Genomic DNA, 24,109 nt, shown 5'->3' with positions numbered 1-24,109 from the left:
TTAGAGACCTTATGCTCTGTGCCTCACCTCTCTTGTGTATCTATAGTCCTCTCCATCATGCCTTACCAAATGCTGGTGTTTGTTGGGAATGCTGTTCCTCCTCAATCTTTTTCTACTCAGAATAAGGAGACAGGAATGCCATCCACTACAAAATAGATGCATCCAAAAATGTCTAAATGAATAAGATGACTCACTAGAGTTTGCAGAGTGGAAGCTTAAGTTGCATCTTTCAATCTGGGCAGTACAAAATCTGAGGCCCCAAAGATGAATTCCATAACATGGTGAAGGGAGCAGGAATTGGAATAATCATCCATTATTTGAAGACAAAACACAGTGGGATGAACATAAACATTACAGCTTAGGACAGGCCCTTCAGCTCTCGATGTTGTACCGACCTATATATTCCTACCAAAAATAAACAAAAATACCTTCCTACCTTGGACCCCTATTTTTCTTTCGTCCATGTCCCTGTCACTTAAATGCCCAAATGTTCAGAATCAGAATTTATTGTCAAGAACAAGTCATGAAATTCAGAGTTTTGTGACAGCATCATAGTGCAAACATTTATTTTTAAACTTTATTTAAGATTTTATAACATGAATAAAATAGAAGATTACATTTAAAAAGAATAAAAGTAAGATAATAAAATTACAGTACCACATCGGTAAACTAAATAAACTAACCCCCGCCAATAATTATTACACAACATTAATAACCTAATTTAAAATTAGTCTAACCCCCCCAAAATAAAGAGTGAAGAGTTAATAAAGTGAACAATATTATATATAAGAAAAAAAAGCCCACTTACAAAAAAAAAGATAAAACATAACGTAAAGATACTAACAAAAATAAAGTTATCAATACTAAAATATCACACTTAAAAACATATTTAAAGCAAACTTAAATGCATATATTTAACAAACGGAGTCCACTTTAACCTATAAAAAGACATCCTATCCTGAATTGAAAAAGATATCCTTTCCATGGTGAAACAGGATTTCATCTCCAAATGCCACCTATCTAAAGTTAATATATTTCTGTCTTTCCAAGTAAGTGCTATACATTTCTTGGCCACAGCTAAAGCTAAATAGATAAAGGAAATCTGATAATCCTTTAAACCTAAATCAATTAGTGATTGCATATTCCCTAATAAAAATATATCAGGATCTAATACAAGACAGATATTATATAAACTATTAAGTATAGATTGAATACCTTTCCAAAACTGTTGCAATCGATCACAAAACCAGACAGTGTGCAAAAAAGTATTAGCCATCTGGTCACAACGAAAACAGCAATCCGACTTACTAAGGCCAAACTTTTTTAGTTTCTCCGGTGTTAAATATAACTGATGTATAAAATTATAATTAATCATTGCTAATCTAGCATTAATCAATTTCCGAATATTATTCTGGCAAATTTCCATCCAGGCTTCTTCAACTATTGTAAAACCTACATCTTTTTCCCATTTCAACTTATCTTTATCCAAATCTTTTTTGCTTTCAGTTTCTTGTAAAATACAATACAAATCAGATATATATCCCTTTTTTGGTATTGAAAGTACATATTCCTCAAAATTAGAATCAGGCAGTAAGATCATATGACGACCACATATCTGTTTTACAAAAGATCTTAATTGATAATACACAAATACAGAATTTCCACTAATACCAAATTTTCTTTGTAATTCATCAAAGGAACAAAAACAACCCTCAGAAAAACAATCAGATAAGTTTTTTATTCCCTTCCTTTCCCATGGTTTCAAAGTGATATTGGAGACTGTAAAAGGAACAAGTTGATTATTATATAATGGCAATCGTCCAGACCATTTATTTTTGAGTCCCAATTTGTTAAGTTTACTTGTCCATAGATTCAATAAATGCTTCAATATTGGTACATCATAAGTTCGTAATAAATTTTTATTCCATCAAAACAAAAACTCATGAGGAAATTTTTCTAAAATAACTGCCATTTCTACCTTTGCCCAACTGGGCGGATCATCCATATTCATTAATGCACTAAGAAATTTAAATTGAGCTGCTTCATAATAATGCTGAAAATTCGGTAATCTCAAACCTCCAAATTGGAAATCCCACATCAACTTTCTCATCGCTACCATCGGAAATTTTCCCTTCCATAAGAAGTCTCTAAATGCTTTATATAAATCCTTAAAAAAACTTTTGTTTCAAAAATAAGGAATTGATTGAAACAAATACTGTATTCAAGGAAAAATATTCATTTTTATAGTATTAATCCTCCCTAATAAACCCAAAGGTAAATCCTTCCACCTAATCAAATCTAATTTAATCCTTTTTATTAAAGGAAGATAATTAATTGAATATAAATCTTGAAATTCCGTATTAACATTAATTCCTAAATATTTAATTTGTGTAGTCCACTTATAGTGCAAACATTCATATTATAACCATCTTACAACATTTTGATAAAAAATTTTTAAAAATAAAAATAGCATTGCATGAAAAGTAAGTAAGTGTCTTTGGTTCATTGACTATTCAAGAATCTGATAGCAGTGGATAAGAAGTTGTCCTTGTGCTATCGAGTGCTCGTCTTTAGGCTCCTGTACCTTTTTCCCGGTGTAGCAGAGTGAAGAGGATGTGGCCTTGAGGATAGAGGCTGCTTTTTAAAGACACCGCCTCATGTAAATGTCCTCGATGGACCTATGATGTACCTATGATGTTGCAGGTCGAGTTAACAATCCTATCAACTTGCATGGCAACTTTGAGAGATGTATCCCAAGGTCCTCTGTTCCTCTATTGGTTTGACCTTCCAAAATGCAACAGCACACATTTGTCAGGACTGAACTTCATCTTCCACTTTTCTGCCCAACTCTGCATTCTGTCTATATCCTTTTGTAACCTTCAGCACTATCCACAACTCCTCCAACCTTCATATCATCTGCAAACTTACTGACCCTATCCTTCCACTTCATCATCTATAAAAGTCACGAAGAGCAGAAATCCAGAACAGGATCCTGTGGAACTCCACTAGTCATTGACTTCCAGGCACAAAATTGTATCAAAGCAGGACAACTTTAACTTTTACTTCTAAGAACCTCTGTCTCTATTTTTCCCTCTCCTACATGGATCCATCTGCTCCATCATTCCCCTGCCTCACCCGATTCACCTATCACCCGTCTCTCTTACCTTTATATAGTGACTCTTCCTTCTGCACACTCAATCCGATATAGGGTTTAAGAGGTTTGGTGTGAGCTTACTGGGCAGGCTACTGCAATACATTTTGAAGATGGTATGCACTGCATGCTGCGCAGGGAATGAGGAGGGTACCCATCACGCAAGCTGCACTGTTCTCAATATTGACAAGCTTTGCCACTACTATGGGCAAGTGGAAACCATTGCATCACACTCCCAATTTATGCAGAGTGGAAAGGGTGTGTCAGGAGACACATTCACATGGTGGCAAAAGAGAAGACCTGGGAGATCGCAAAAACTACTCTGTCCCAGGACTCCTATAGAACATGCAGGCTTAAACATCAAATCTACTCACAAATGAAATGTTAATGCAACAAGATGTATTAAACTTTATCTAACTACTTACATTTATTCCAAAATGGCAATATAGTTCAAAATAACAGCCATATTATTCAATTAAAGACTATCAATGATTGTCAGTTGCACTCAATTGTTTTGATCTTCTCGTTATACACCCATGACTGTGTGGCCAGGCACAATTCCAATGCCATCTACAGGCCGATGATTCCACAGTTGTCGGCAGAATCACAAACGGCAATGAGGAAGCGTAGAGGAGGGAGATAGATCACCTCATTGAATGGTGTGACGAAAACATCAGCAAAACCAAGGAGATGATTGTGACTTCAGAAAGTCAGGGGAACACAATCCAGTCCTCATCGAGGGCTCAGTAGAGGAGGGGGTCAAGAACTTTAAATTCATGGGTGTCAACATATCTGAGAATCTGTCCTGGAGCCTCCATATTGATGCTATCACAAAGAAGGCTCGCCAGCGGCTATACTTTGTGAGGTATCTGAGGAGATTCGGTATGTCACCAAAGACTCTCGTAAACTTCCACAGGTGTACCGTGGAGAGCATTCTAGCTGGTCGCATCACTGCCTGGTATGGAAACACCAAGTTTCAGGATGAGAATAAACTCCAGAGGGTTGTTAACTCAGCCTGTGACATCACAGACATCAGACTTCACTCCATCGAAGACATCTACATGAGGCAGTGACTTAAAAAAGCAGCCTCTATCCTCAAAGACCCCCACCACCCAGCCCATGCCCTCTTCATTCTGCTACCATCGGGAAAAAGGTAGGGGACCCTAAAGACAAGCACTCAACGGCATACTTTTCGGGTACTACTATTTTTATTTTTATAGTGATGTTGTAAGATGGTTTTTATTTGAATGTTTGCTCTATGACGCTGTCGCAAAACACTGAACTTCATGACTTGTTCATGCCAATAAACTCGGATTCTGATCGAAAACACTATTTTTGAGGCACAAATAATGATTCACAATGCTCTGCAGTAAATGAGATCCCTTGTTTACTGCCTAGTTCATTATTTAGTCATCAATTTTTCTCTCAAAGTTCTGTGGCACAATAAAATGATAAAGGCATGCCATGCAATAGTGACAAGAGTAAATTGGAAACATAGCCATACAACGAAGAATCAGACCCATGAGTCCATCATGACCATGCCAATCATCATTTTCATATCTACACTAATCCCATTCACCAACACTTGGCCCATAGCTTCTGAGTTACCAGCCCAATCCTCCCCACATACAGTAGTTCTTAAATGCTGTGAGAGTACCTGTCTCTATCACTCACTCAGGAAGTGCATTCCATATTCCGTCTTTCCTCAAATGTTCTCTTTAACCTGAAGATTTACAGAGTGAAACAGTCCCTTTGGCTTGATGCTAAATCAAACTAAAACTCAGCTGCTTGTATTTAATAGTCATCCAAACCCTTCATATTCATGGGCCTCTTAAGCCTCTTAAAAGCAGACAGTACAAAGAGCCTGTGCCATAACGTCAAGAATGTTATAAGGAAAAAAATTTCTATCAAATGGGACCCTGAAATATCTGAAAGGGTAAAAAGAAATTAAGGCATTGTTATTTTAAAATCATTATACTCTTTAAAATGTGCAGTTTTGAGATTATTAGAAGTGAAATTGATCCTTTAATCTAAGGAAGTGCAATTCTGAAAATAGTGCATTTTACAATTTATATCGATTAGTTAAATTTTTGCTTCAGCTTTGTTTGGTTTACTTTTAGCTGGTCTCTGGCTGTTGTATACAAAAAAATGATAACATTTACTTTAAAAAATGCTGTAAAATAGAAGGTTTCCGGTGTGAGGTATGGAAGGATTAGATTGTTAGGGTAAAAGTTTTCACAGGTTGGCACACATTGTGGGCTGAAAGGCCTGTACTGTGCTCTCATGTTCTATGTTCTAAATGCTACTGTTGTCCAGCAAAAGGAGGCACAGCTGAAAATTATATTGCATAATGGAAAATATAAACCTGAAAACTCTCTTCCAAAAAGATCCAGGTCAACTGAAGATTTTAAAACCAAGACATGGATTTTTGTTAGAATAGTTTTGTAAAGTAATAGAATCTACATGAATATTAGAAACACAACATTCTTGAGTATATGAATTCCTACTCCTGTTCATAGGTGCTTAAATAAGTTTAGTTTCTACATTGCTAAAAACAGTAAGTGGCATTCTTCAGTGATGAGTAAAGTTCAAAGTGGCATAGAGTAAAAGTCTTCATGATTAAGGATTAAATCAAGCTATTTTGATTTCTGAAGTTAATAATTAGCAGGTTCAGAATTATCAGCCATTTGATATTTTCCATGGTGAAATTAACTGGTAATTAAACGTGAGATCTTTAAGGAAAAGCTATTTTTAAAATTTAAGAATTTTGACATCTCGTACAAGCATACATAGCTCATCATTTATCACCCAAAAGATGGCAGTGAACCATCTTCCCCCCTGAAACAGCAAAAGGTCCAATCAAGATATTCCCGCATTGCAGTTGGGTAAGGTTCCAAAGATCCAGCAAAGATGAAGGAACGGCAATATATTTCCAATTCAGGATGGTGTTTAACATGGAGAGGAATATGCAAGTGCCATCCCTGTTCTCTTTGGTGTCAGCAATTGCAGTTCTGGAACATTCTAATTAGTAACTGAAGTGCATTCAGTATGCTGTTACCGCAGCACAGTGGAACAGTGTTGGAGGAAATGAAGTGTTTTGCTGGCAGCTGAGTGCCAAGCATCTGATCTGCTTTCTCCTGGATGATATGGAGTTTCCTGAGGATTACAATCACCAAGGCAGACGGAGAGTATCCCACTGCATTCCGAATATATCACCTGGACAGTGGAATGGCTTCAGGGTGAAGAAAATTAAATCACCCTTCACAGGAAAACTAGCTTCTACCTTCACTTTTTATCAAGTATTTGTGTGGCTAATTCAGTTGAATTTCAAGTTTATGATGATTTCAAACCACTCTCCCCCCGCCCCCCCCCACCCCCCAACCACCCCCAAGTCAAGATGATGACACAGAAGCACACAAGCTGGCTCTGGTACATGACAGGAGTACAAGCATTCATTAAAAAAACTGTTTCAGCATGTGGGATCTTGATCTTATTTTTCACCTCAACTCCAAACAGAGTTTTTAATATGTAGACATGATACATACTAGAGGTGGGCCTGCTAAGAAAATCGTTCCTTGATTCTTCACAATAATACTTTCATCAGCCATAGCAGGTACGTAGGCTCCTCCTGCTGTACATGAACCCATGACTACAGCAATCTAGAAACAGGAAAAAAAAAGATAATTTATAATTTTTTTTTACTATCAGAACTTTTTACATATCAATACAATCATTTCCCAGAGGTAGGTGGAGCTTTCCTCGCTGGAACTCCATACCTCGGTAATTGGAGACTGGACTTCCTAACAGAAAGGCTACAGTCTGTCCGGTTCAGTAGAAGAATGTCAAGTTTCAACAAGCTGAGCACTGGCACACCTCATGGTGGTGTTCCCAACCTACTCCTGCTCACATTACTGACCCAGACTGGATCACCAGATCCACCTCCAACAGTGTCATCAAGTTTGCAGATGACACAAGAGTAGTTGGCCTTATAAGAAACAACAAGTTGCACTACAGAGAAGAGGTGAAAAATCTCATGAAATGGTAAGAGATTAACAACCTGAGTCTCAATGTGGGCAAGGTGAAGGACATGATCATGGACTTCAGGAGGATCAGGAATAACTACCCTCCACTGCATATCACTGCATGTAGACGAGAGAGTGGAGAACACCGTTCCTTGGTTTTCACTTAATTGATGGCCTATTGTGGACACTCAACATCTCCTCACTTGTTACTTGCTGAGAAGACTGAATCAAGCAAGGCTACCAACCACCATTGTGTAAACCTTCAATGGGGGCTCTATAGAGAGCATCCTGGCTGGCGACATCACACTATATAGACGACATTTCCTAATTCTAATATATCCTAATTTCCAAGTATCATCTTCCAAAAGCTTGAGCTACGATATTCCAAATTTCAATCTCTTTAATCCGATAAATCCAACTCTGTGACTGCTGCTTTATGTAGCTTTAATTCATTGATAAAACAGATAAATATTTTGCATAGCTTTGCATTAAAACTTTCATAACGATGAATAACAAAGCATCTACTGTTTAATAGAGATATAAAATGTATATAAAGAAGCTCAAACTTTAAAGAGATACAAAATGATATTTAAAGAGATACACAGAAAAATTCAAAGAAAAATTTCTCGTGCTCACACTTCCTTCATATCTGGTTAAATAATGAGCAAGTCGTTAGTCTAGTCTGATAGTATGACATATTACATCATAGTCACTATGGTAACACTACAAACAATAGTCTCTTAAAGAGAGGCACAAAATTAACTCAGAGTTAAAATAAAAACAGAGGGTTTTAACCTTGACATACTGTGGTACTGTTGCTGCAGAGAAATGGATTGGAAGTCAATCTACTGGACCATAAGAATGCCTTCCTCTCCCCATCATCAACATGATCTACCAGGATTGTTGCCTGAAGAGGGCACACAAAATCACCAAAGACCCATTCCACCCTGCACACAGCATCTTTCAGCTGCTCCCATCGGGGAAGATACACAGGTGGACCAGAGCCAGCACCACCAGGCTGAGGAACAGCTTCTTCACATGGACAGGGAGAACGCTGATCGACCAAAGGAACTGCTCACACTAAACATCCAAGACTCATTTGTACAAAACAATATTTATTTCATAGTATCTGCACAGGAACAAATAGCCTACTTCTACTATTTCTTAGGTCATGTACTACAAAATAATAAGTGGAAATTAAAAATTTTAAATTATTTGTTTACCTGAGCAATTCCCATTGAAGACATAATTGCTTGATTATAAAAAATGCGTCCAAAATGGTCTCGATCTGGAAACACATCTGCTTGTCGTGGGAGGTTTGCACCACCAGAGTCAACTGAATTGAGGACATAAAATAGATGCAAGATTAAAAACAACTCCAAGCTTACATACATTTCTTCTCTATTATATTCAACTTTACTGTTGGGCAAAGAATTAATATACGTCATGAAAAGGTCATTGTGGCAATTCTCAACATGTCACGATTTTCCAAAAGCATTTAACATTTGGCAGAAAAAATGTTTCACAAATTTGTCTATAATTTGCATAAATGGAGAAACAACAATGTAGGTTTTGACAAAATGTCCTGGACATGAAATGTTAACTTTCTTTCCACAGATGCTGCCCAGCCTGTTGGAATGTTTGCAGCACTTTGTTTCTATTTCATATGCCAGCATATTTAGTTTTAATTTTATTTAGTTTAAGGCTTCAGATGTGCACACTGAACTCAATTATATACAGTAGGGCTAGAAAAGGATTTATAGTACAATGGGCAGCCATTCGGTTCATCCAGCCCATACAGATGTTCGTGATCACTCACATTGCCTCCCATCTTTCCCTCATTTGAATCTATGTACAGAGAATACTGCTTTCTCCTTCATATGGCTGTCCAAAGTCACTTGAAATATACCCACACTATCCACCACTCTGGGTAAACTTCTTCTGAATCCAACTTTGGATTCCATATTGATCACATCCAGTAGTCCTCTTCCCGCCAAATGGAAACATTTTCTCTGCAAATACTCTTATCAAAAGTTTTCATAATTTTAAAGGCCTCTCACAGTTCATCGCTCAGCCTCAAAAAGAGGCCCCCATATCATTTATGGCATCACCTTGTGTGCCTCTATTATTTGTGGAATATAACAACCAAAATTGTATCCCATATTTTCAGTGTGGTATGACCAAGGTTTAACATAGGTTTAAAATAATTTTTACACTCTTTAATCCACCAGTCCAGAAAAAGAAACCTCCTATATTTGTTTTTATAATAGCCGTGCTAACATTAGTTTTTGGACCATTTGAACTAAAATACTCTAGGGTCCTCTAGCCTTTCCAGAATCACAATTTCTAAGTAATTGTGATTTTTCTTATTTTCCTACTAAATGGTCAATCGTAGCTGTTTTGAACACCATTTCCCTTTTATTGACACATTGTGCAGGCTCACAAATGTACTTCTTTCATTTATTGCCATCCTCTTCATCGTTGACCATGCAGCATAATTTCATATCATCCCCAAATTTCAAATCAAGTTCTTAATTCTGAAAAAATTATTAATATAAATGCTGAACTACAGTAATCCTAACACTGGTCTTCCTAGAACACTATCACCCACTTTCTTCCACAAAAATTAGCCATTCTTTACTTCACTCCCTAGCCTCACACCATCTAGTAATCCATTCATCTATTTAACCCTAAACTCCGTATTCTCTGACCTTAGACATTAGTCTACACTTGGGTTTCTTGTTGAAGGATTTTTGAAAATTTAAGTTACATCTACAGGTACAGATGTCCTTTATTCGGACATCTAAAATCTAGAAAGCTCCAGAATCCGCCAAGTGGAGAGAGAGACAGCAGCGTGAGTAGGACGGGCAAGGGGTGGGAGACTGGCAGCATGTCGGGGGGGGGTGAGGGGGGGAGACTGGCAGCGCGAGTCGGGCGGGTGGGAGACCGGCAGTGCGAGTCGGGCGGGCGGGAGACCGGCAGCGCGAGTAGGACGGGCGAGGAAGTGGGGGGAGGGGGTAGACAGGCGGGCGAGGGGAGGGGGAGACCAGCAGTGTGACTCGGGTGGGCGAGAGATTGGCAGCGCGACTTGGGCGGGAGAGAGACCGGCAGCGCAACTCAGGCGGGCGAGAGACCGGCAGGCCGAGTTGGGTGGGAGACCAGCAGCATGAATCAGATGGGCGAGGGGGACCGCGAGTTGGGTGGGCGAGGGGAGAAGACCGGCAGCACGAGTCGGGCGGGTGAAGTGGGGGGGGGGGGAAGAAGGCAGCGCGACTGGAAAGGGGTGGGTTGGATATGGCAGCACAATTCAGGTGGCCTTAAATCTGGCTTTCCAAAATCCGGAAAAATCTGAAATTCGGAACACACTGTCCCCCAAGGGTTCCGGATAAAGGATTGTGTACCTGTACCACACTACCATTGTCTAATCTCTCTTCGCTCCTCAATGTATTGTTTGTCAAATTACACTGTGCCTTTCAAATACAAAAATTCAAATCATTTATTACCTTTGTAATACATGGTTCAAAAGCAAATAATAAATAAATGGATAAATACTGAAATTTTACCTAAATAAATACAAGGAAGGTTATTCTGTTTTGCAATCTCTTGCGCTCCGAACGTGTTTCTTCACTGTGATTGGATAGTAAGATCCCCCTTTCACTGTTGCATCATTGGCAACAATCAAACATTCAACCCTAAAAACAATACAAGTATATATGTAGTTGGAGAAGCAACAGCAAACACAAGACAAGGAGATTAATTACACACACAGATTCAATGAGCAATAAAGTGCAATATATATTTAATAAAGTTGGGCTAGAATAACTTCAACACTGATTTAAAAAATGCTTTATTGAAAGCACCAGTCATCAGCTGTGGAAAGAATGGACAAATAAGCTTGTTGAGTACCACTTCATAAGTTCTGAAGAAATGCTTACACTTTAAATGTTAACTTAGCTCTCTTTGTTCTCTCTCTCCGAAGACTGAGTACTTTCACCATTCTCTAGCTTTGTAATATTTTATTCAATTGACAAAACAAGGCTCAAAACCAAAATCAAACATCTGTGTGAAACTAAATAAATTTCTATCCTCAAACGATAAAAGATTTTGGTGGCCTACATTCCAGTAGACTGCACTCAAAATCACAGTTAGACCTCTCATCTTAACCAGTATTAAAATCCACCAGCTGTCAATGCAGAGTTTTAGTAAGTCAAAGAGGATGAAAGATTACCATGCTGCAGACATGCTCTTCAATTTTACGGATTTATAAAATATCAGAAATGTAGCCTTTTTGAGTGAGAAAATCCAATCAGACAATTAGAATTTTTATTGTCAGTTGGGTGATAGATTGTTGTTCTCTGGATTTGCAGATTTGCAGGCTTACGTATACCAGTGAAGACTAAGCTTGCCCTTATACAAGCATGTACTCTTGGGCATAATTTATCATTTTGCAATAGAAAAGCATCTTTTACATCAGATCACAGTCTGGTGACAGCTAGAGAAAGTGCACAGATCTATGTAACAACAGAAACTGCTCAACAACAATTCAAATCTTTCATGGGAGGATTATCGAACAAAATTTTTAGACCATCACAGAAGGATCGGGTTAGAGGTTGAAGCAGTTTAGGGAAGGAAACCAAAACTAAGACCTGAAGCAGCTGGAAACAGTCTGGCAGTGGATCATGAAAATCAGGAACATGTAATTGTCACAACTGGAACATAGCAGAGATGTGGATGGCTTGTAAACATTGCTGAGGCAAGCTCAAAGATGAACTTGGAAACAAGGACGAAACTTAAAAATGAAATGGGAGCAAATGTGCTAACATGAAATGAGCACACATCAAATAGAAGCTAGAATAAGCCATTTGGCCACTTCAGACCACTACATTCAATAAAATCAAGGTTAATCTGATCGTATCTTAACACTAAATTCAGTCTACTCCTTTGCACTTAATGAAAAGAATCTAATTCTGCCTTAAAATATTTGCTTTTTTAAAAAATTTAGACATACAGCACGGTAACAGGCCACTTCAGCCTACAAGCCCATGCCACTCAATTTACAAACAATTAACCTCCATCCCCAGTATAATTTGAATGGTGGGAGGAAACCAGAGCCCCCCATGGAAAACCAGCAGATACGGGGAGAACATACAAACTCCTTACTGAGAACGTGAGTTTTGAACGCCCGTTCCAATCAATGGCACTGTAAAGGTGTTGCATTAACTGCTATGCCAATTGTACTCCCCTTCAAATACTCTAATTCCAATGCTCTGAGAAGAGAGTGCCAAAGACCCATGATCCAGTGCAAAAATAAAGTTTGCACGATCCATGTTAAAAGGGAGAAACATTTTTTTAAACAGTGAACTCTAGTTCAAGATTGTCAAATGGTGGGGGTGGGGGGACGCCACGTGATGACATGGGGTTAGACTGGTAATCCCTGCTCTCCTCGAAAAAGTTGAGAAAAAATGATAAAAAAGAGTATAAAGTTACAGAAACTATAAGGAAGAACTGTGTGAAGACACACAGAAGACATTAACAATGCCACCAAAGAAGGATAAAGGACTTACTGTTGTACAAGAAACTGAGCAAGAAAAGGAACAAGAAAAAGGAAGGCCTACCTTAAGAAAGGATCCTGGAGCTGTCCGTAAGGTTGTATCCAAAGGAGAGAGGCCAGAAGCTGGGGAGACCGACCTTGGACACTGCTGCACAAGATCTTCTCCGACAATGGCCACCGACATCAAGTGAAGAAGTTACTCTGTGTATGTGCGACTCCTCGCGCATGCAGAGAGCACACAAAATATTGGAGGAAATTTTTTTAAAGATACAAGATACTCATAGTTCAAGCGATCAAGAAGAGGACCTGGTAAAACAAAGATCAAGAATGACCTACAATCAAGAAAAAAGCAGAGAAAGGTAGAGAAGCTTCTTTATCTTCCGGAGAGATTAAGCAATGTTTAGATTCTTTTCGACAATCTGTGGAAGTACTAAATGAAGAAGTAAGGAAGAATAGTGACAAGATTTAAAGATTAATGCAATGAGTTGACACAAGATTCAAAATAGTGGATGGTAAAATTAAAGAAAATGAATATGAGATTCAAAATATTAAAGGCGAAATGAAGTACAAGCAAAAGGTGCTGCCAAGAACAATCAGTTAATGCAAAAAATAGACATTTTGGAAAATTTTATTAGATGGAATAATATCAAGATTGATGGACTTAAAAAAGGTGATGAAAGTCCAGATTTGAAAAAACTCTTTGGGTCAGGCTGAATTTCAAGGAGATTGAGTGAGCCCATAGGGCACTGAGACCTAAACCTCAGCCTGGCCAGAGGTCCTGTCCAATACTTGTCAGTTTCCGTCAATATGAAGTAAGAGAAAAGATACTGGAGTTGGCAACAAAACAAGCTAAAAAAAAGGGCAATCACCTTTGATTTATAATGGAAATAAGATTTTCTTTTATCCAGACATAAGTTTTAACTTGTTAAAAAAGAAAAAATAGTTTAATCCAGTTAAAGATGTGTTATGGAAGAAAGGCTATGCCTTTGTTTTGAGATATCCAGCTGTACGGAAAGTATTTGTCCCAGGTGGGAGAAATAGATTTTTTACCGAGCCTAATGAAGCAAAGGTATATGCCGATTCATTGCCTGCTAAAGAACAACAGGTGGTTGTTGATACTTGAATTAATTACATAACTGAAAGAATTTTGCTGTAACTGAAATTATATTGTGTTTTGAGAGAGTTTAGTGGGGGGGGTAAGGTTTAACCTATAAACACGTGATCTATTATATTTTGATAAGATCAATGGATCTTATTAGACTTACTGGAAAAACTATAGTAAGGGATGGTATGGTATATCGAATGAGTATGATGCTGGCCAATGCGGAATCATGGGCACCAATGTGATATTTTTTGCATCCCACATAGATCAGGGGATTAGAGACATTTTAACATCACATGCCTCTGGGGTTTTTCTTCACTTTCTTTTTCTTTTCATTATTTTTTTTGTTGTTCAAGGCCTGGATTGTTTATGAATGTAGTATGTTATACAAAGAGTATTGGGGTGAGTGGGGGTGGGGGGAGGGGGATGCTGGATGGACAAATGGTTTAGTATTGGTGTTTAATGACAAGGAAATTGACTTTTATTTGTATTAATATTAACAGAATTCAGAATCTGATAAAGAGGAAAAGGTTATTGAGTTATATGAAAAAAAACTAAAGTAGATACAGTTTTTTTACAAGAAGCTCATTTAATGGAAATAGAACATGCAAAATTAAAGAGAGATTGGGTAGGAATGGTATTGTCTTCTTCGTTTAACTCTAAAGCCAGAGGGGTAGTGATATTAATAAATAAAAGTTTATCAATTAAAATATTGGACATATTTATTGATAAAGTGGGAAGATATGTGATGGTAAATTGTAAAATGTATTTGGAGTATTGGACATTGATGTATATGCACCAAATGTAGATGATGGAAAATTTATACAAGATGTTTTTATGCAAAGTGGAAAATAATTATGGAAGGAGATTTTAATTTTACTTTTGATTCGAAGTTGGAAAGATCAGATGGAATATTGGTTAAAAATAAGGTAGTTTAAACTGATTAATTTTATGAATGAAATGAAACTTGTTGATAGTTGGAGGAAGATGCATTCTGGTAATAGGGACTACTCATTTTATTCTTTTAGATATAAGACATATTCACGTTTTTAATCTCCTCTCAACTAAAGCAAGAGTTCAAAAGATTGAATATCAAACAAGAATATTGTCTGATCATTCACCTTTAGTTATGTCAATTTTATTGGAAGAATAGCAAAATATAGGCTACAGATAGAGGTTTAATACTGCATTGTTAAAAAGGCAAGATTTTTATGAATTTCTAAGACAGCTATTACGAGCCCAGAGGACCCCAAAACCTATAGCATCTTTAAACATGAAAATAGGATCTAACTAATCTAACTTAACTCCCCTCTAATTCTAAGCGTATATGTATGTAATGTGTATGTAAGTTCAGAAAAGTTCTTTGATTCACAGTCCAATCTCATTTCTCATTTTTCAAAGCTTACTGATTGCACGCAATTCTTATATTGTGCACAGGCTGAACTAAGAACTCACAACCAATCTTCCAAATGGGGGTTTCCACAAGCTTGCCAACTTGTCCTGTTCCAGCTCCAGCTGCTGTTGCTGGCTGTAACACTGTAGAAATGGTCTCTGTGTCTTTCTCTCTCTCTCTCTCTCTCTCTCTCTTCAAATATTTCTTCAGATCCCTCTGAAAACAACTTTTGAATCTACTGTTACGAGCCCAGAAGACCCATAAACCCAGCAGCAATAGATATTCACCAAGATAAATCGTTACTTAAACCAAAGTTGCTTTTAATTATCTTTAAACATGAAAACAAAATCACAGTTTAACTTACCACAATTGACTTAATTAACCTAACTTAACCCCCTTCTAATTCTAAGCGCACGTGTATGCAATGTATGTGTGTAAGTTCAGAAAAGTTCTTTGATTCACAGTCCAATCTCACTTCTCACTCCTCCAAGTTCACTGGTTGCAGGCAATTCTTATGCTGTGCACAGAATTTAACATTTATGAAGTTCACCAGGCTTTGGTGCTTGAAAGGTAAATGATTACGGCTCAGGAAGGTTCTTGTTGGTTTTCAGAGAGAGATTTGTTATACATTTACTTCCATCAGCCACTTCAGTGTCTTGCTGAAGAAACTTGGCCCCTCAGGGTTCTCCAGATGATAACCTCTTTCTTTCAGGGCACCACAGAGTTCCTTCTTGTTTCTCTTATTTCAAGTGAAACATTAGACAGCCAGTCCTCTCCTCTTGCATGAACCACAATGGCTTTGACCAGACTGAATTAAGAACTCACAACCTATCTTCCAAATGGGGTTTTTCACAAGCTTGCCTGCTTGTCCTGTTCCAGTTGCTGATGCTGACTGTAAAACTGAAGAACTGAATTCTGGGTGTGTTTCTTTCTCTCAGAGAGAAAACCTGTTTGACTCTATCTGCTTGTAAAATCACATGATCTTCTTAGAACAGCAAGTTCCACTCCAGACAGCCTGCGGCTCTGACGTGTTCTTTTATCTGTTGCCTTTTTGTAAACAACAATCCATTAGTGAAGCCTCTTGGGCACTCTCCAAAGCTTTTGCAAAGGGTCTTGGCACTGGCCTGTCTAGCATGAGCAGAACTCCAGTATTTTAAATAAGATCTTTTTAAAAAATGTTTGTATGTGACCTACACTAAAAAGCCTGCCCCAATTTATCTCTCAAAAATATATCTATAATCTGTCACACAGCAGATAAAAGATTTCTAGACACCAATGAACATTCTGTAACCAATAAATTTGTGGTTTGGGACTCTATGAACACTTAATTAAGAGAACAAATATTAAGTTATACAGCTAAGATAAAAAAAGAATATATGTCTGAAGATAATTATTTGGAAAAGTTGGAAAAATAATTATCGAATCAAATGAATGATAAGAAACATAGAATATTGGAATTTTAAAAATTGAAATTTAATGAAATACAAACATATAAAGTGGAGAGAAATGTAAGGCAAATTCGACAAAAATATTACGAGTTGGGAGATAGATCCCATAAAGTTTTAGCATGGCAATTGAAGAGAGGGCAATTGTTGAGAACAATAATAGCCATAAAAGAAGAATCAGGTCATCTTAAATAAAACACAGGATATTAATGATGTTTTTATGAAATTTTATAAAAAAATATCAAAACCTTTTTTACTGGAAAGATCTTCTAGACAAGGTTGCCCATTATCACCCTTTTTATTTGGTTTGGCTATAGAACCTTTAGCAGAGGTGCTAAGAAGAGATAATGAGATTAAGGGCTTTAAGATGATAAAATTAGTGCTTTTCAGATGATGTAATATATCTTACAAACCCTGAAATTTCATTAAAAAAAGTAAATGTTTGATTGGCGGAGTATGGGTTAATATCAAGTTATAAAGTAAATATTGATAAAAGTGAAGTGATGCCAATGATTGAGACAGATTATACTCAAGCCAAGAAAATGACAAAATTTAAATGGCAGAAGGAGGTGGTTAAATATTTAGGAATCATTATTGATAAGAATTTGAATAATTTATTTAAATTACATTATATACCTTTACTGAATAAAATTAAAGGTTTAATAAGATATAAGAATTTACCATTTTCTTTAATAGGAAGGATAAATTGTGTGAAGATGAATATTTTTCCTAGAATACAATACCTATTCCAACCATTACCAATTTTTGTACAAACATTTTTTCAAGATTTAAATAAAAATGTAAGAATTTAGTTGGAGAGACAAAATACCTAAGATGGCATTTGAAAAAATTAACATGGGAATATGATCACGGGGTACTATGAATGTCTAATTTAAAAAATTATTATAAGGCAGCTCTACTTAGATTTTTGTCTTCTTGTTAACAGATTGGTGAAAAGACAGCGTGGGTACAAATTGAAATGAGTAAAATAGGGAAAAATAATTCTGAACACATTTTGTATAAATGGCACAAAGAATTGTTGAAAGGGAAAATAGATACACTAATTTGGAAACATATAGTTAAAGTATGGAATGGAATCCATGTAGAAAGAGGAATGAAGAATTATTAATTAGCTAAAATGTTATAAAGCAAAATAGTTTAATTCCCTTTACAGTTAATCATTTATTTATTGATTTTGTATAACTGTGGAATTAAAAGGATAAAGGATTGTTTTTTGGGTTCTTTATTTGACTTTTGACCAATTGAAAGATAAAGTATAATATACCAAATAATACTATTTTTTTCTTATTATCAGCTTAAATCATACTTAAAAATAAAGTTAGGACTGAATTTTAGATTACCTGAACAAGATCAATTTAAATATTTAATAACTGATAATATCAAAAGATTTATTACTAATATGTATATAAAATTGCAAGAGACTATGCAGAAAAAAAATCTATTTAAATCTAAATTGAGATGGGAAAGATTTAAATATACAAATTCAAGAAGAAGTGTTATGAAAGTGTAACTAATGCAATTACTTTAATTTTTTACATCAGTTATATTATACTCCACATAAATTACATGGACTTAATTCAAATTGATCTAATCAATGTTTTAGATCCAATAAAGAGGTAGGAAACTTTTTACATGCAGTATGGTAATGTGAAAAAGTAGAAGTATTTTGGGAAGATAAGTATTTTATTGGGACAAGTTATAAAGATGTAAGTTTTGAAAGACCCAAACATATTTTTGTCTGGGGATATTTATGATTTGAAGTTAGATATTTATCAGAGGACATTTTAAAATGTAGCAACAGCAGTAGCAAAGAAATGTATAGCCATAACATGGAAACTAGATAACATTGTGGGGTTGAATAGATGGCAAATGGAATTACAAAATTGTATCTTTTCTTCTTTGGCTTGGCTTCGCAGACGAAGATTTATGGAGGGGTAATGTCCACGTCAGCTGCAGGCTCGTTTGTGGCTGACAAGTCCGATGCGGGACAGGCAGACACGGTTACAGTGGTTGCAGGGGAAAATTGGTTGATTGGGGTTGGGTGTTGGGTTTTCCCTCCTTTGTCTTTTGTCAGTGAGGTGGGCTCTGTGGTCTTCTTCAAAGGAGGTTGCTGCCCGCCGAACTGTGAGGCGCCAAGATGCATGGTTTGAGGCGATATCAGCCCACTGGCGGTGGTCAATGTGGCAGGCACCAAGAGATTTCTTTAGGCAGTCCTTGTACCTCTTCTTTGGTGCACCTCTGTCACGGTGGCCAGTGGAGAGCTCGCCATATAACACGATCTTAGGAAGGCGATGGACCTCCATTCTGGAGACGTGACCTGCCCAGCGGAGTTGGATCTTCAGCAGCGTGGATTTGATGCTGTCGGCCTCTGCCATCTCGAGTACTTCGACGTTAGGGATGAAGGCGCTCCAATGAATGTTGAGGATGGAGCGGAGACAACGCTGGTGGAAGCGTTCTAGGAGCCGTAGGTGATGCCGGTAGAGGACCCATGATTCAGAGCCGAACAGGAGTGTGGGTATGACAACGGCTCTGTATACGCTAATCTTTGTGAGGTTTTTCAGTTGGTTGTTTTTCCAGACTCTTTTGTATAGTCTTCCAAAGAGGCTATTTGCCTTGGTGAGTCTGTTGTCTATCTCATTCTCGATCCTTGCATCCGATGAAATGGTGCAGCCGAGATAGGTAAACTGGTTGACCGTTTTGAGTTTTGTGTGCCCGATGGAAATATGGGGGGGCTGGTAGTCATGGTGGGGAGCTGGCTGATGGAGGACCTCAGTTTTCTTCAGGCTGACTTCCAGGCCAAACATTTTGGCAGTTTCCGCAAAACAGGACGTCAAGCGCTGAAGAGCTGGCTCTGAATGGGCATTACAGAAAATAACATATAATTTACGGAATCAACCAGAAAAATCTTCTAAGATTTGGAAACCTTAAATGAATTTTATTGGTAACAGTTCATCTACGGCATCTGCTAATCCCGCTCCAACTCACCCTAGTTAATTTAAGGTTTAAATTATATTTGTAAATTTGAAATTCAATTAATCAATGAAGATATATGATCAATTCAGGCAGGACTTTTTCTTTTTTTTTCTTACTTTTTTGGGGAGGGCAGGAGAACATATAAAATTATGTATTCTTTTTGCATCGTTTTTATTATTCTGTATGGTTATGGATAAGTACTGTATTTGTTATTGATGCAAATAAAAAATAAAATTTTCAAAAAAAAAGTTTGTCAAATGGGAGGAACTAATTGCTATCCTGTTAAGATCCCTTAGGATTGGGAACCGATATTAATATCTGAAGATAGGAATACAATCACTGTTGATGTACTTGATTAATATATGGAAGAAAGTTAACAATGAAATGGGAATAAGGATTTGTGGGTTAATTAAAATGGTTTTGATTCAAAATAGACATACCATTTACTATAAATAATAGACTTGGTTCTCTAAAGTAGAAATATAGAAGATTGTTATGAAGGACGAAATTTAACGTCAATCAATTAAAAAATAAATATGGCATACAGAATAATACAATATTTTGTTATTATCAATTAAAAGCATATTTTCGAGATAAATTGGGTCCGACAATATTATCGCATGAAAAAAGTTAAATGGAAACTTTGATTTGCAATAGATTTACTAAGAAATTTATATCTGCTATGTTATGAACTAACAACTCTTTTAATTTTTTTGTTTGGGACTAAAGGGATTTTGTTAGCACTAACAGGAACAGCAATGGAAAATTCACCAGACAATGGTAAATGCAAAATAATAGTTTTTATTAAACTATCAATAACATAACATTTCTTACTTATCTCTAAATTTAACTCCACTATGTGCAAATTAAAATGTATGTGTGTGTATAATTAAAGCCCCACTCTGAAAAGTCAATTTTTAAAACTTAGCATCATTTTAGTCTTTCTTAAAGGTCTTAAATTTTCAGTTCAGAAATAATTATTCTTTTTTCTTTGGCTTGGCTTCGCGGACGAAGATTTATGGAGGGGGTAAAAAGTCCACGTCAGCTGCAGGCTCGTTTGTGGCTGACCAGTCCGATGCGGGACAGGCAGACACGATTGCAGCGGTTGCAAGGGAAAATTGGTTGGTTGGGGTTGGGTGTTGGGTTTTTCCTCCTTTGCCTTTTGTCAGTGAGGTGGGCTCTGCGGTCTTCTTCAAAGGAGGCTGCTGCCCGCCAAACTGTGAGGCGCCAAGATGCACGGTTTGAGGCGTTATCAGCCCACTGGCGGTGGTCAATGTGGCAGGCACCAAGAGATTTCTTTAGGCAGTCCTTGTACCTTTTCTTTGGTGCACCTCTGTCACGGTGGCCAGTGGAGAGCTCGCCATATAATACGATCTTGGGAAGGCGATGGTCCTCCATTCTGGAGACGTGACCCATCCAGCGCAGCTGGATCTATTATAAAGCGCTATTAAACGTCATATCTTCAGGCCTCTACTCACAATTCTTTTGATGAGATGCCTTGAGAGATATTCTTTATATAGAAGTGGCCATCTTCTGAGCCACCAATGTACCTCCTGTGAAAAGGAGAATACAATTCCTGTCTTCCCAGGATTAAATCTTCTTAATTTTATTGAAGATTTTGGAATCTGTTTTCTACATGAAGAACCTGCCCTCTCTTCAAAGAGACAGTGAATGTGGCTATTTTCTTCCATGATGAATTCACAAACCCAGACAAAGGTTAAACAAAGTGGCCATACATTTAAACAGAAATATAGAAAAGAGGTGCAGGAGTAGGCCATTTGGCCCTTCAAGCCTACACCGCCATTTATTTTGATCATGGCTGATCATCTACTCAGTACCCAGTACCTGCCTTCTCCCCTTACCCCCTGATCCCCTTAGCCACAAGGACCAAATCTAACTCCCTCTTAAATAAAGATAAGGAACCAGCTTCAACTACTTCCTGTGGCAAAGAATTCCACAGATTCACCACTCTCTGAGAGAATTTTTTTTTCTCATCTTAGTCCTAAAAGAGTTCACCCTTATCTTTAAACTGTGACCCCTGGTTCTGGTTTTCCCCCTTCAATCTTCTAAATTCCAGCAAGTATAAGCCTAGTTGATCCAGCCTTTCTTCATATGTAAGTCCTGCCATCCCCTGGTATCAATCTAGTGAACCTTCTTTGCACTTCCTCTATGGCAAGGATGTCTTTCCTCAGATAAGGAGAGCAAAACTGTACACAGGACTCTAGGTGTGGTCTCACCAAGGCCCTGTACAACTGCAGAAGAACCTCTCCTCTCCTGTACGTGAATCCTCTTGCTATGAATACCAACATACCATTCTCTTTCTTTACTGCCTGCTGTACTTGCATGCCCACTTTCAATGACTGGTGCACAGTGACACCCATGTCTCGTGGCATCTCTCCTTTTCCTAATTGGACACCATTTAGGTAATAATCTTCTCTCCTGTTCTTGCCTCCAAAGTGGATAACCTCACATTTATCTACATTATATTGCATTTTCCATGCATTAGCCCACTTACCTAACTTGTCCAAGTCACCCTGCATCCTCTTAGCATCCTCTACACAGATAATTCATATCGATTCCACATCCTCCAAGCTAATGCCCTTCCTTTCTATCCTCTCTAACCAACAATGCTACCCCACATCCTTTCCCTATCTGTCTATCCTTCCTCAATATCAAATATCCCTGGATGTTGAGCTCACAGCCTCGGTCCCCCTGAAGTTATGTCTCTATGATCCCAACTATATCATATTCATTAATAGCTATCTGCATATTGAATTCATCCACCTCATCATGAATGCTCTTTGCATTGAGACATAAAGCCTTCAGGCTTGCTTTGGCCACACACTTATGCCTTTTACCATTTTGTTGAAAAGGGGCCCTTTTTGTTTTTTGCTCCGGGTTTACCTGTCTGCCATTTTTGCTTTTCACCTTGCTACCTTTTGCTTCCACCCTTATATTACACCCTTCTGCCTCTCTGCACTAGCTCCCATCCCCTGCCACATTAATTTATACCAAAGAGGCAGCGAAGTGGTCTTCCTTATTTCAAAAGCCACTCATTCTGTGTTTTCCTTTTTGCAGGTTTAACACACAACAGTGCCTATTCTGGTTACTGTAATTCAACTTTGTCTTTCACAAGGTTCCAACCTCTGTGTCACAGGGTTTTTGACTTATGTCCTCTCCAACTGAACTCTTTTTCTCTCATTTCAATGATATATTTCCAGCCCATTTCTCATGTCACATGGTGTGTGACATCATTTCTGTCTTTGAAGTTCATAAGGTCTTTTGACATGCATGTGCTAAAAGCATTTAAATCCACCTACGTCTCTGAAAAGTCTGCTTTCCTCAGAACTAAAACAGGCAGTGCATTTATACAGGGGCTTCTGAATTAACACCTATTGTTTCCAGTATCTCAAGAACCATCATAAATCTTTTTCAACTTCTTAACTCAAACTGGCTTCTGTCTTCTATCTCAAAGAACCATGTATGTTTAAAATGCTCATTTGTTGTCTTTGTCCCCCTGTAACCACCCAAACTAACTTATTAAGCCATAGCTAGATAACTATAGTTTTGACCCAAAACATTTCCCTGTGGTTGCTTCCTGACCTACTGAGTTCCTCCAGTAGTCTGTTTTTTTGTTCTCGAGTTCAGCATCTGCTGTCTCTTATGTCAACCATAACATTCTGTTAGCTTCCCTAATTACCTGCTACATCCATCCACTAATTCCTTGTAATTCATGCACTAAGATACCCAGATCCCTCAATAACTCAAGGATATAATGTTGATTGTTGACTTCAGGAAAGGAAAGCCAGAGGTAATCATTGGGGGAATCAGAGCTGGAGAGGGTGAACAAATTTAGGTTCTTGGAAGTCACTATCTCGGAAGATCTTTCCTGGACCCAAAACATCAATGGCATTGCGAAGAAAACATGTCAGTGCCTTTACTTCCTCAGGAGTTTGCGGAGGTTTGGCATGACACCAGAAACCCTGGCAAATTTTTACAGAGGTGTGGTGGAAAGATGTACTGAGAAACTGCATTATAGTCAGGTGTGGGAACACCAATACCCCGAGCATAAAACCCTCCAAAAGGTAATGGACACAGCCCAGGACATCACAGGCAAATCCGTCCTCACTATTGAGTACATCTACAGGGAACACTGCATTTAATAATCATCCCTCTGATGCATTCTAGCAAGACATTTATATACATTGTAAAGTAGTTAAGGCCCTATCATCAATCCCTGTGATATAACCTGAAAAATTCCCATTTGTGCTCATTCTCCACTTGCTCCAAGCCAAGCAAACATCTATCAACAATTTCACATTCTACAGAAAGAGTTACCAGACTACCTCATTCTGCATATACTGCTCACAATTCTAGTCGTTCCAATACAGGAAGAATGAGGAGATTTTTGAAAGGGTAGAGAAGAGAATTACCAGAATGCTGCCTGAATG

The 24,109-nt window shown here is 37.6% G+C and overlaps 1 protein-coding gene across 1 annotated transcript in view; it reads right to left on the bottom strand.

Annotated features, from left to right (window-relative positions):
* Positions 1-24,109, bottom strand: part of mccc2 (methylcrotonyl-CoA carboxylase subunit 2) — a 158,698-nt gene that overhangs the window by 68,799 nt on the left and 65,790 nt on the right. Inside the window, 4 exon segments of the mRNA XM_069936759.1 lie at positions 6,697-6,810; positions 8,397-8,509; positions 10,737-10,782; positions 10,784-10,865. Of these exon segments, the coding sequence (XP_069792860.1) occupies positions 6,697-6,810; positions 8,397-8,509; positions 10,737-10,782; positions 10,784-10,865 (355 nt within the window).

Source organism: Narcine bancroftii, chromosome 1 (assembly GCF_036971445.1).
Source record: "Narcine bancroftii isolate sNarBan1 chromosome 1, sNarBan1.hap1, whole genome shotgun sequence".
In the NCBI taxonomy this organism is placed as follows: domain Eukaryota; kingdom Metazoa; phylum Chordata; class Chondrichthyes; order Torpediniformes; family Narcinidae; genus Narcine; species Narcine bancroftii.
The sequence above is the reverse complement of the archived record's forward strand: the minus strand, read 5'-3'. Positions and strand labels throughout refer to the sequence as shown.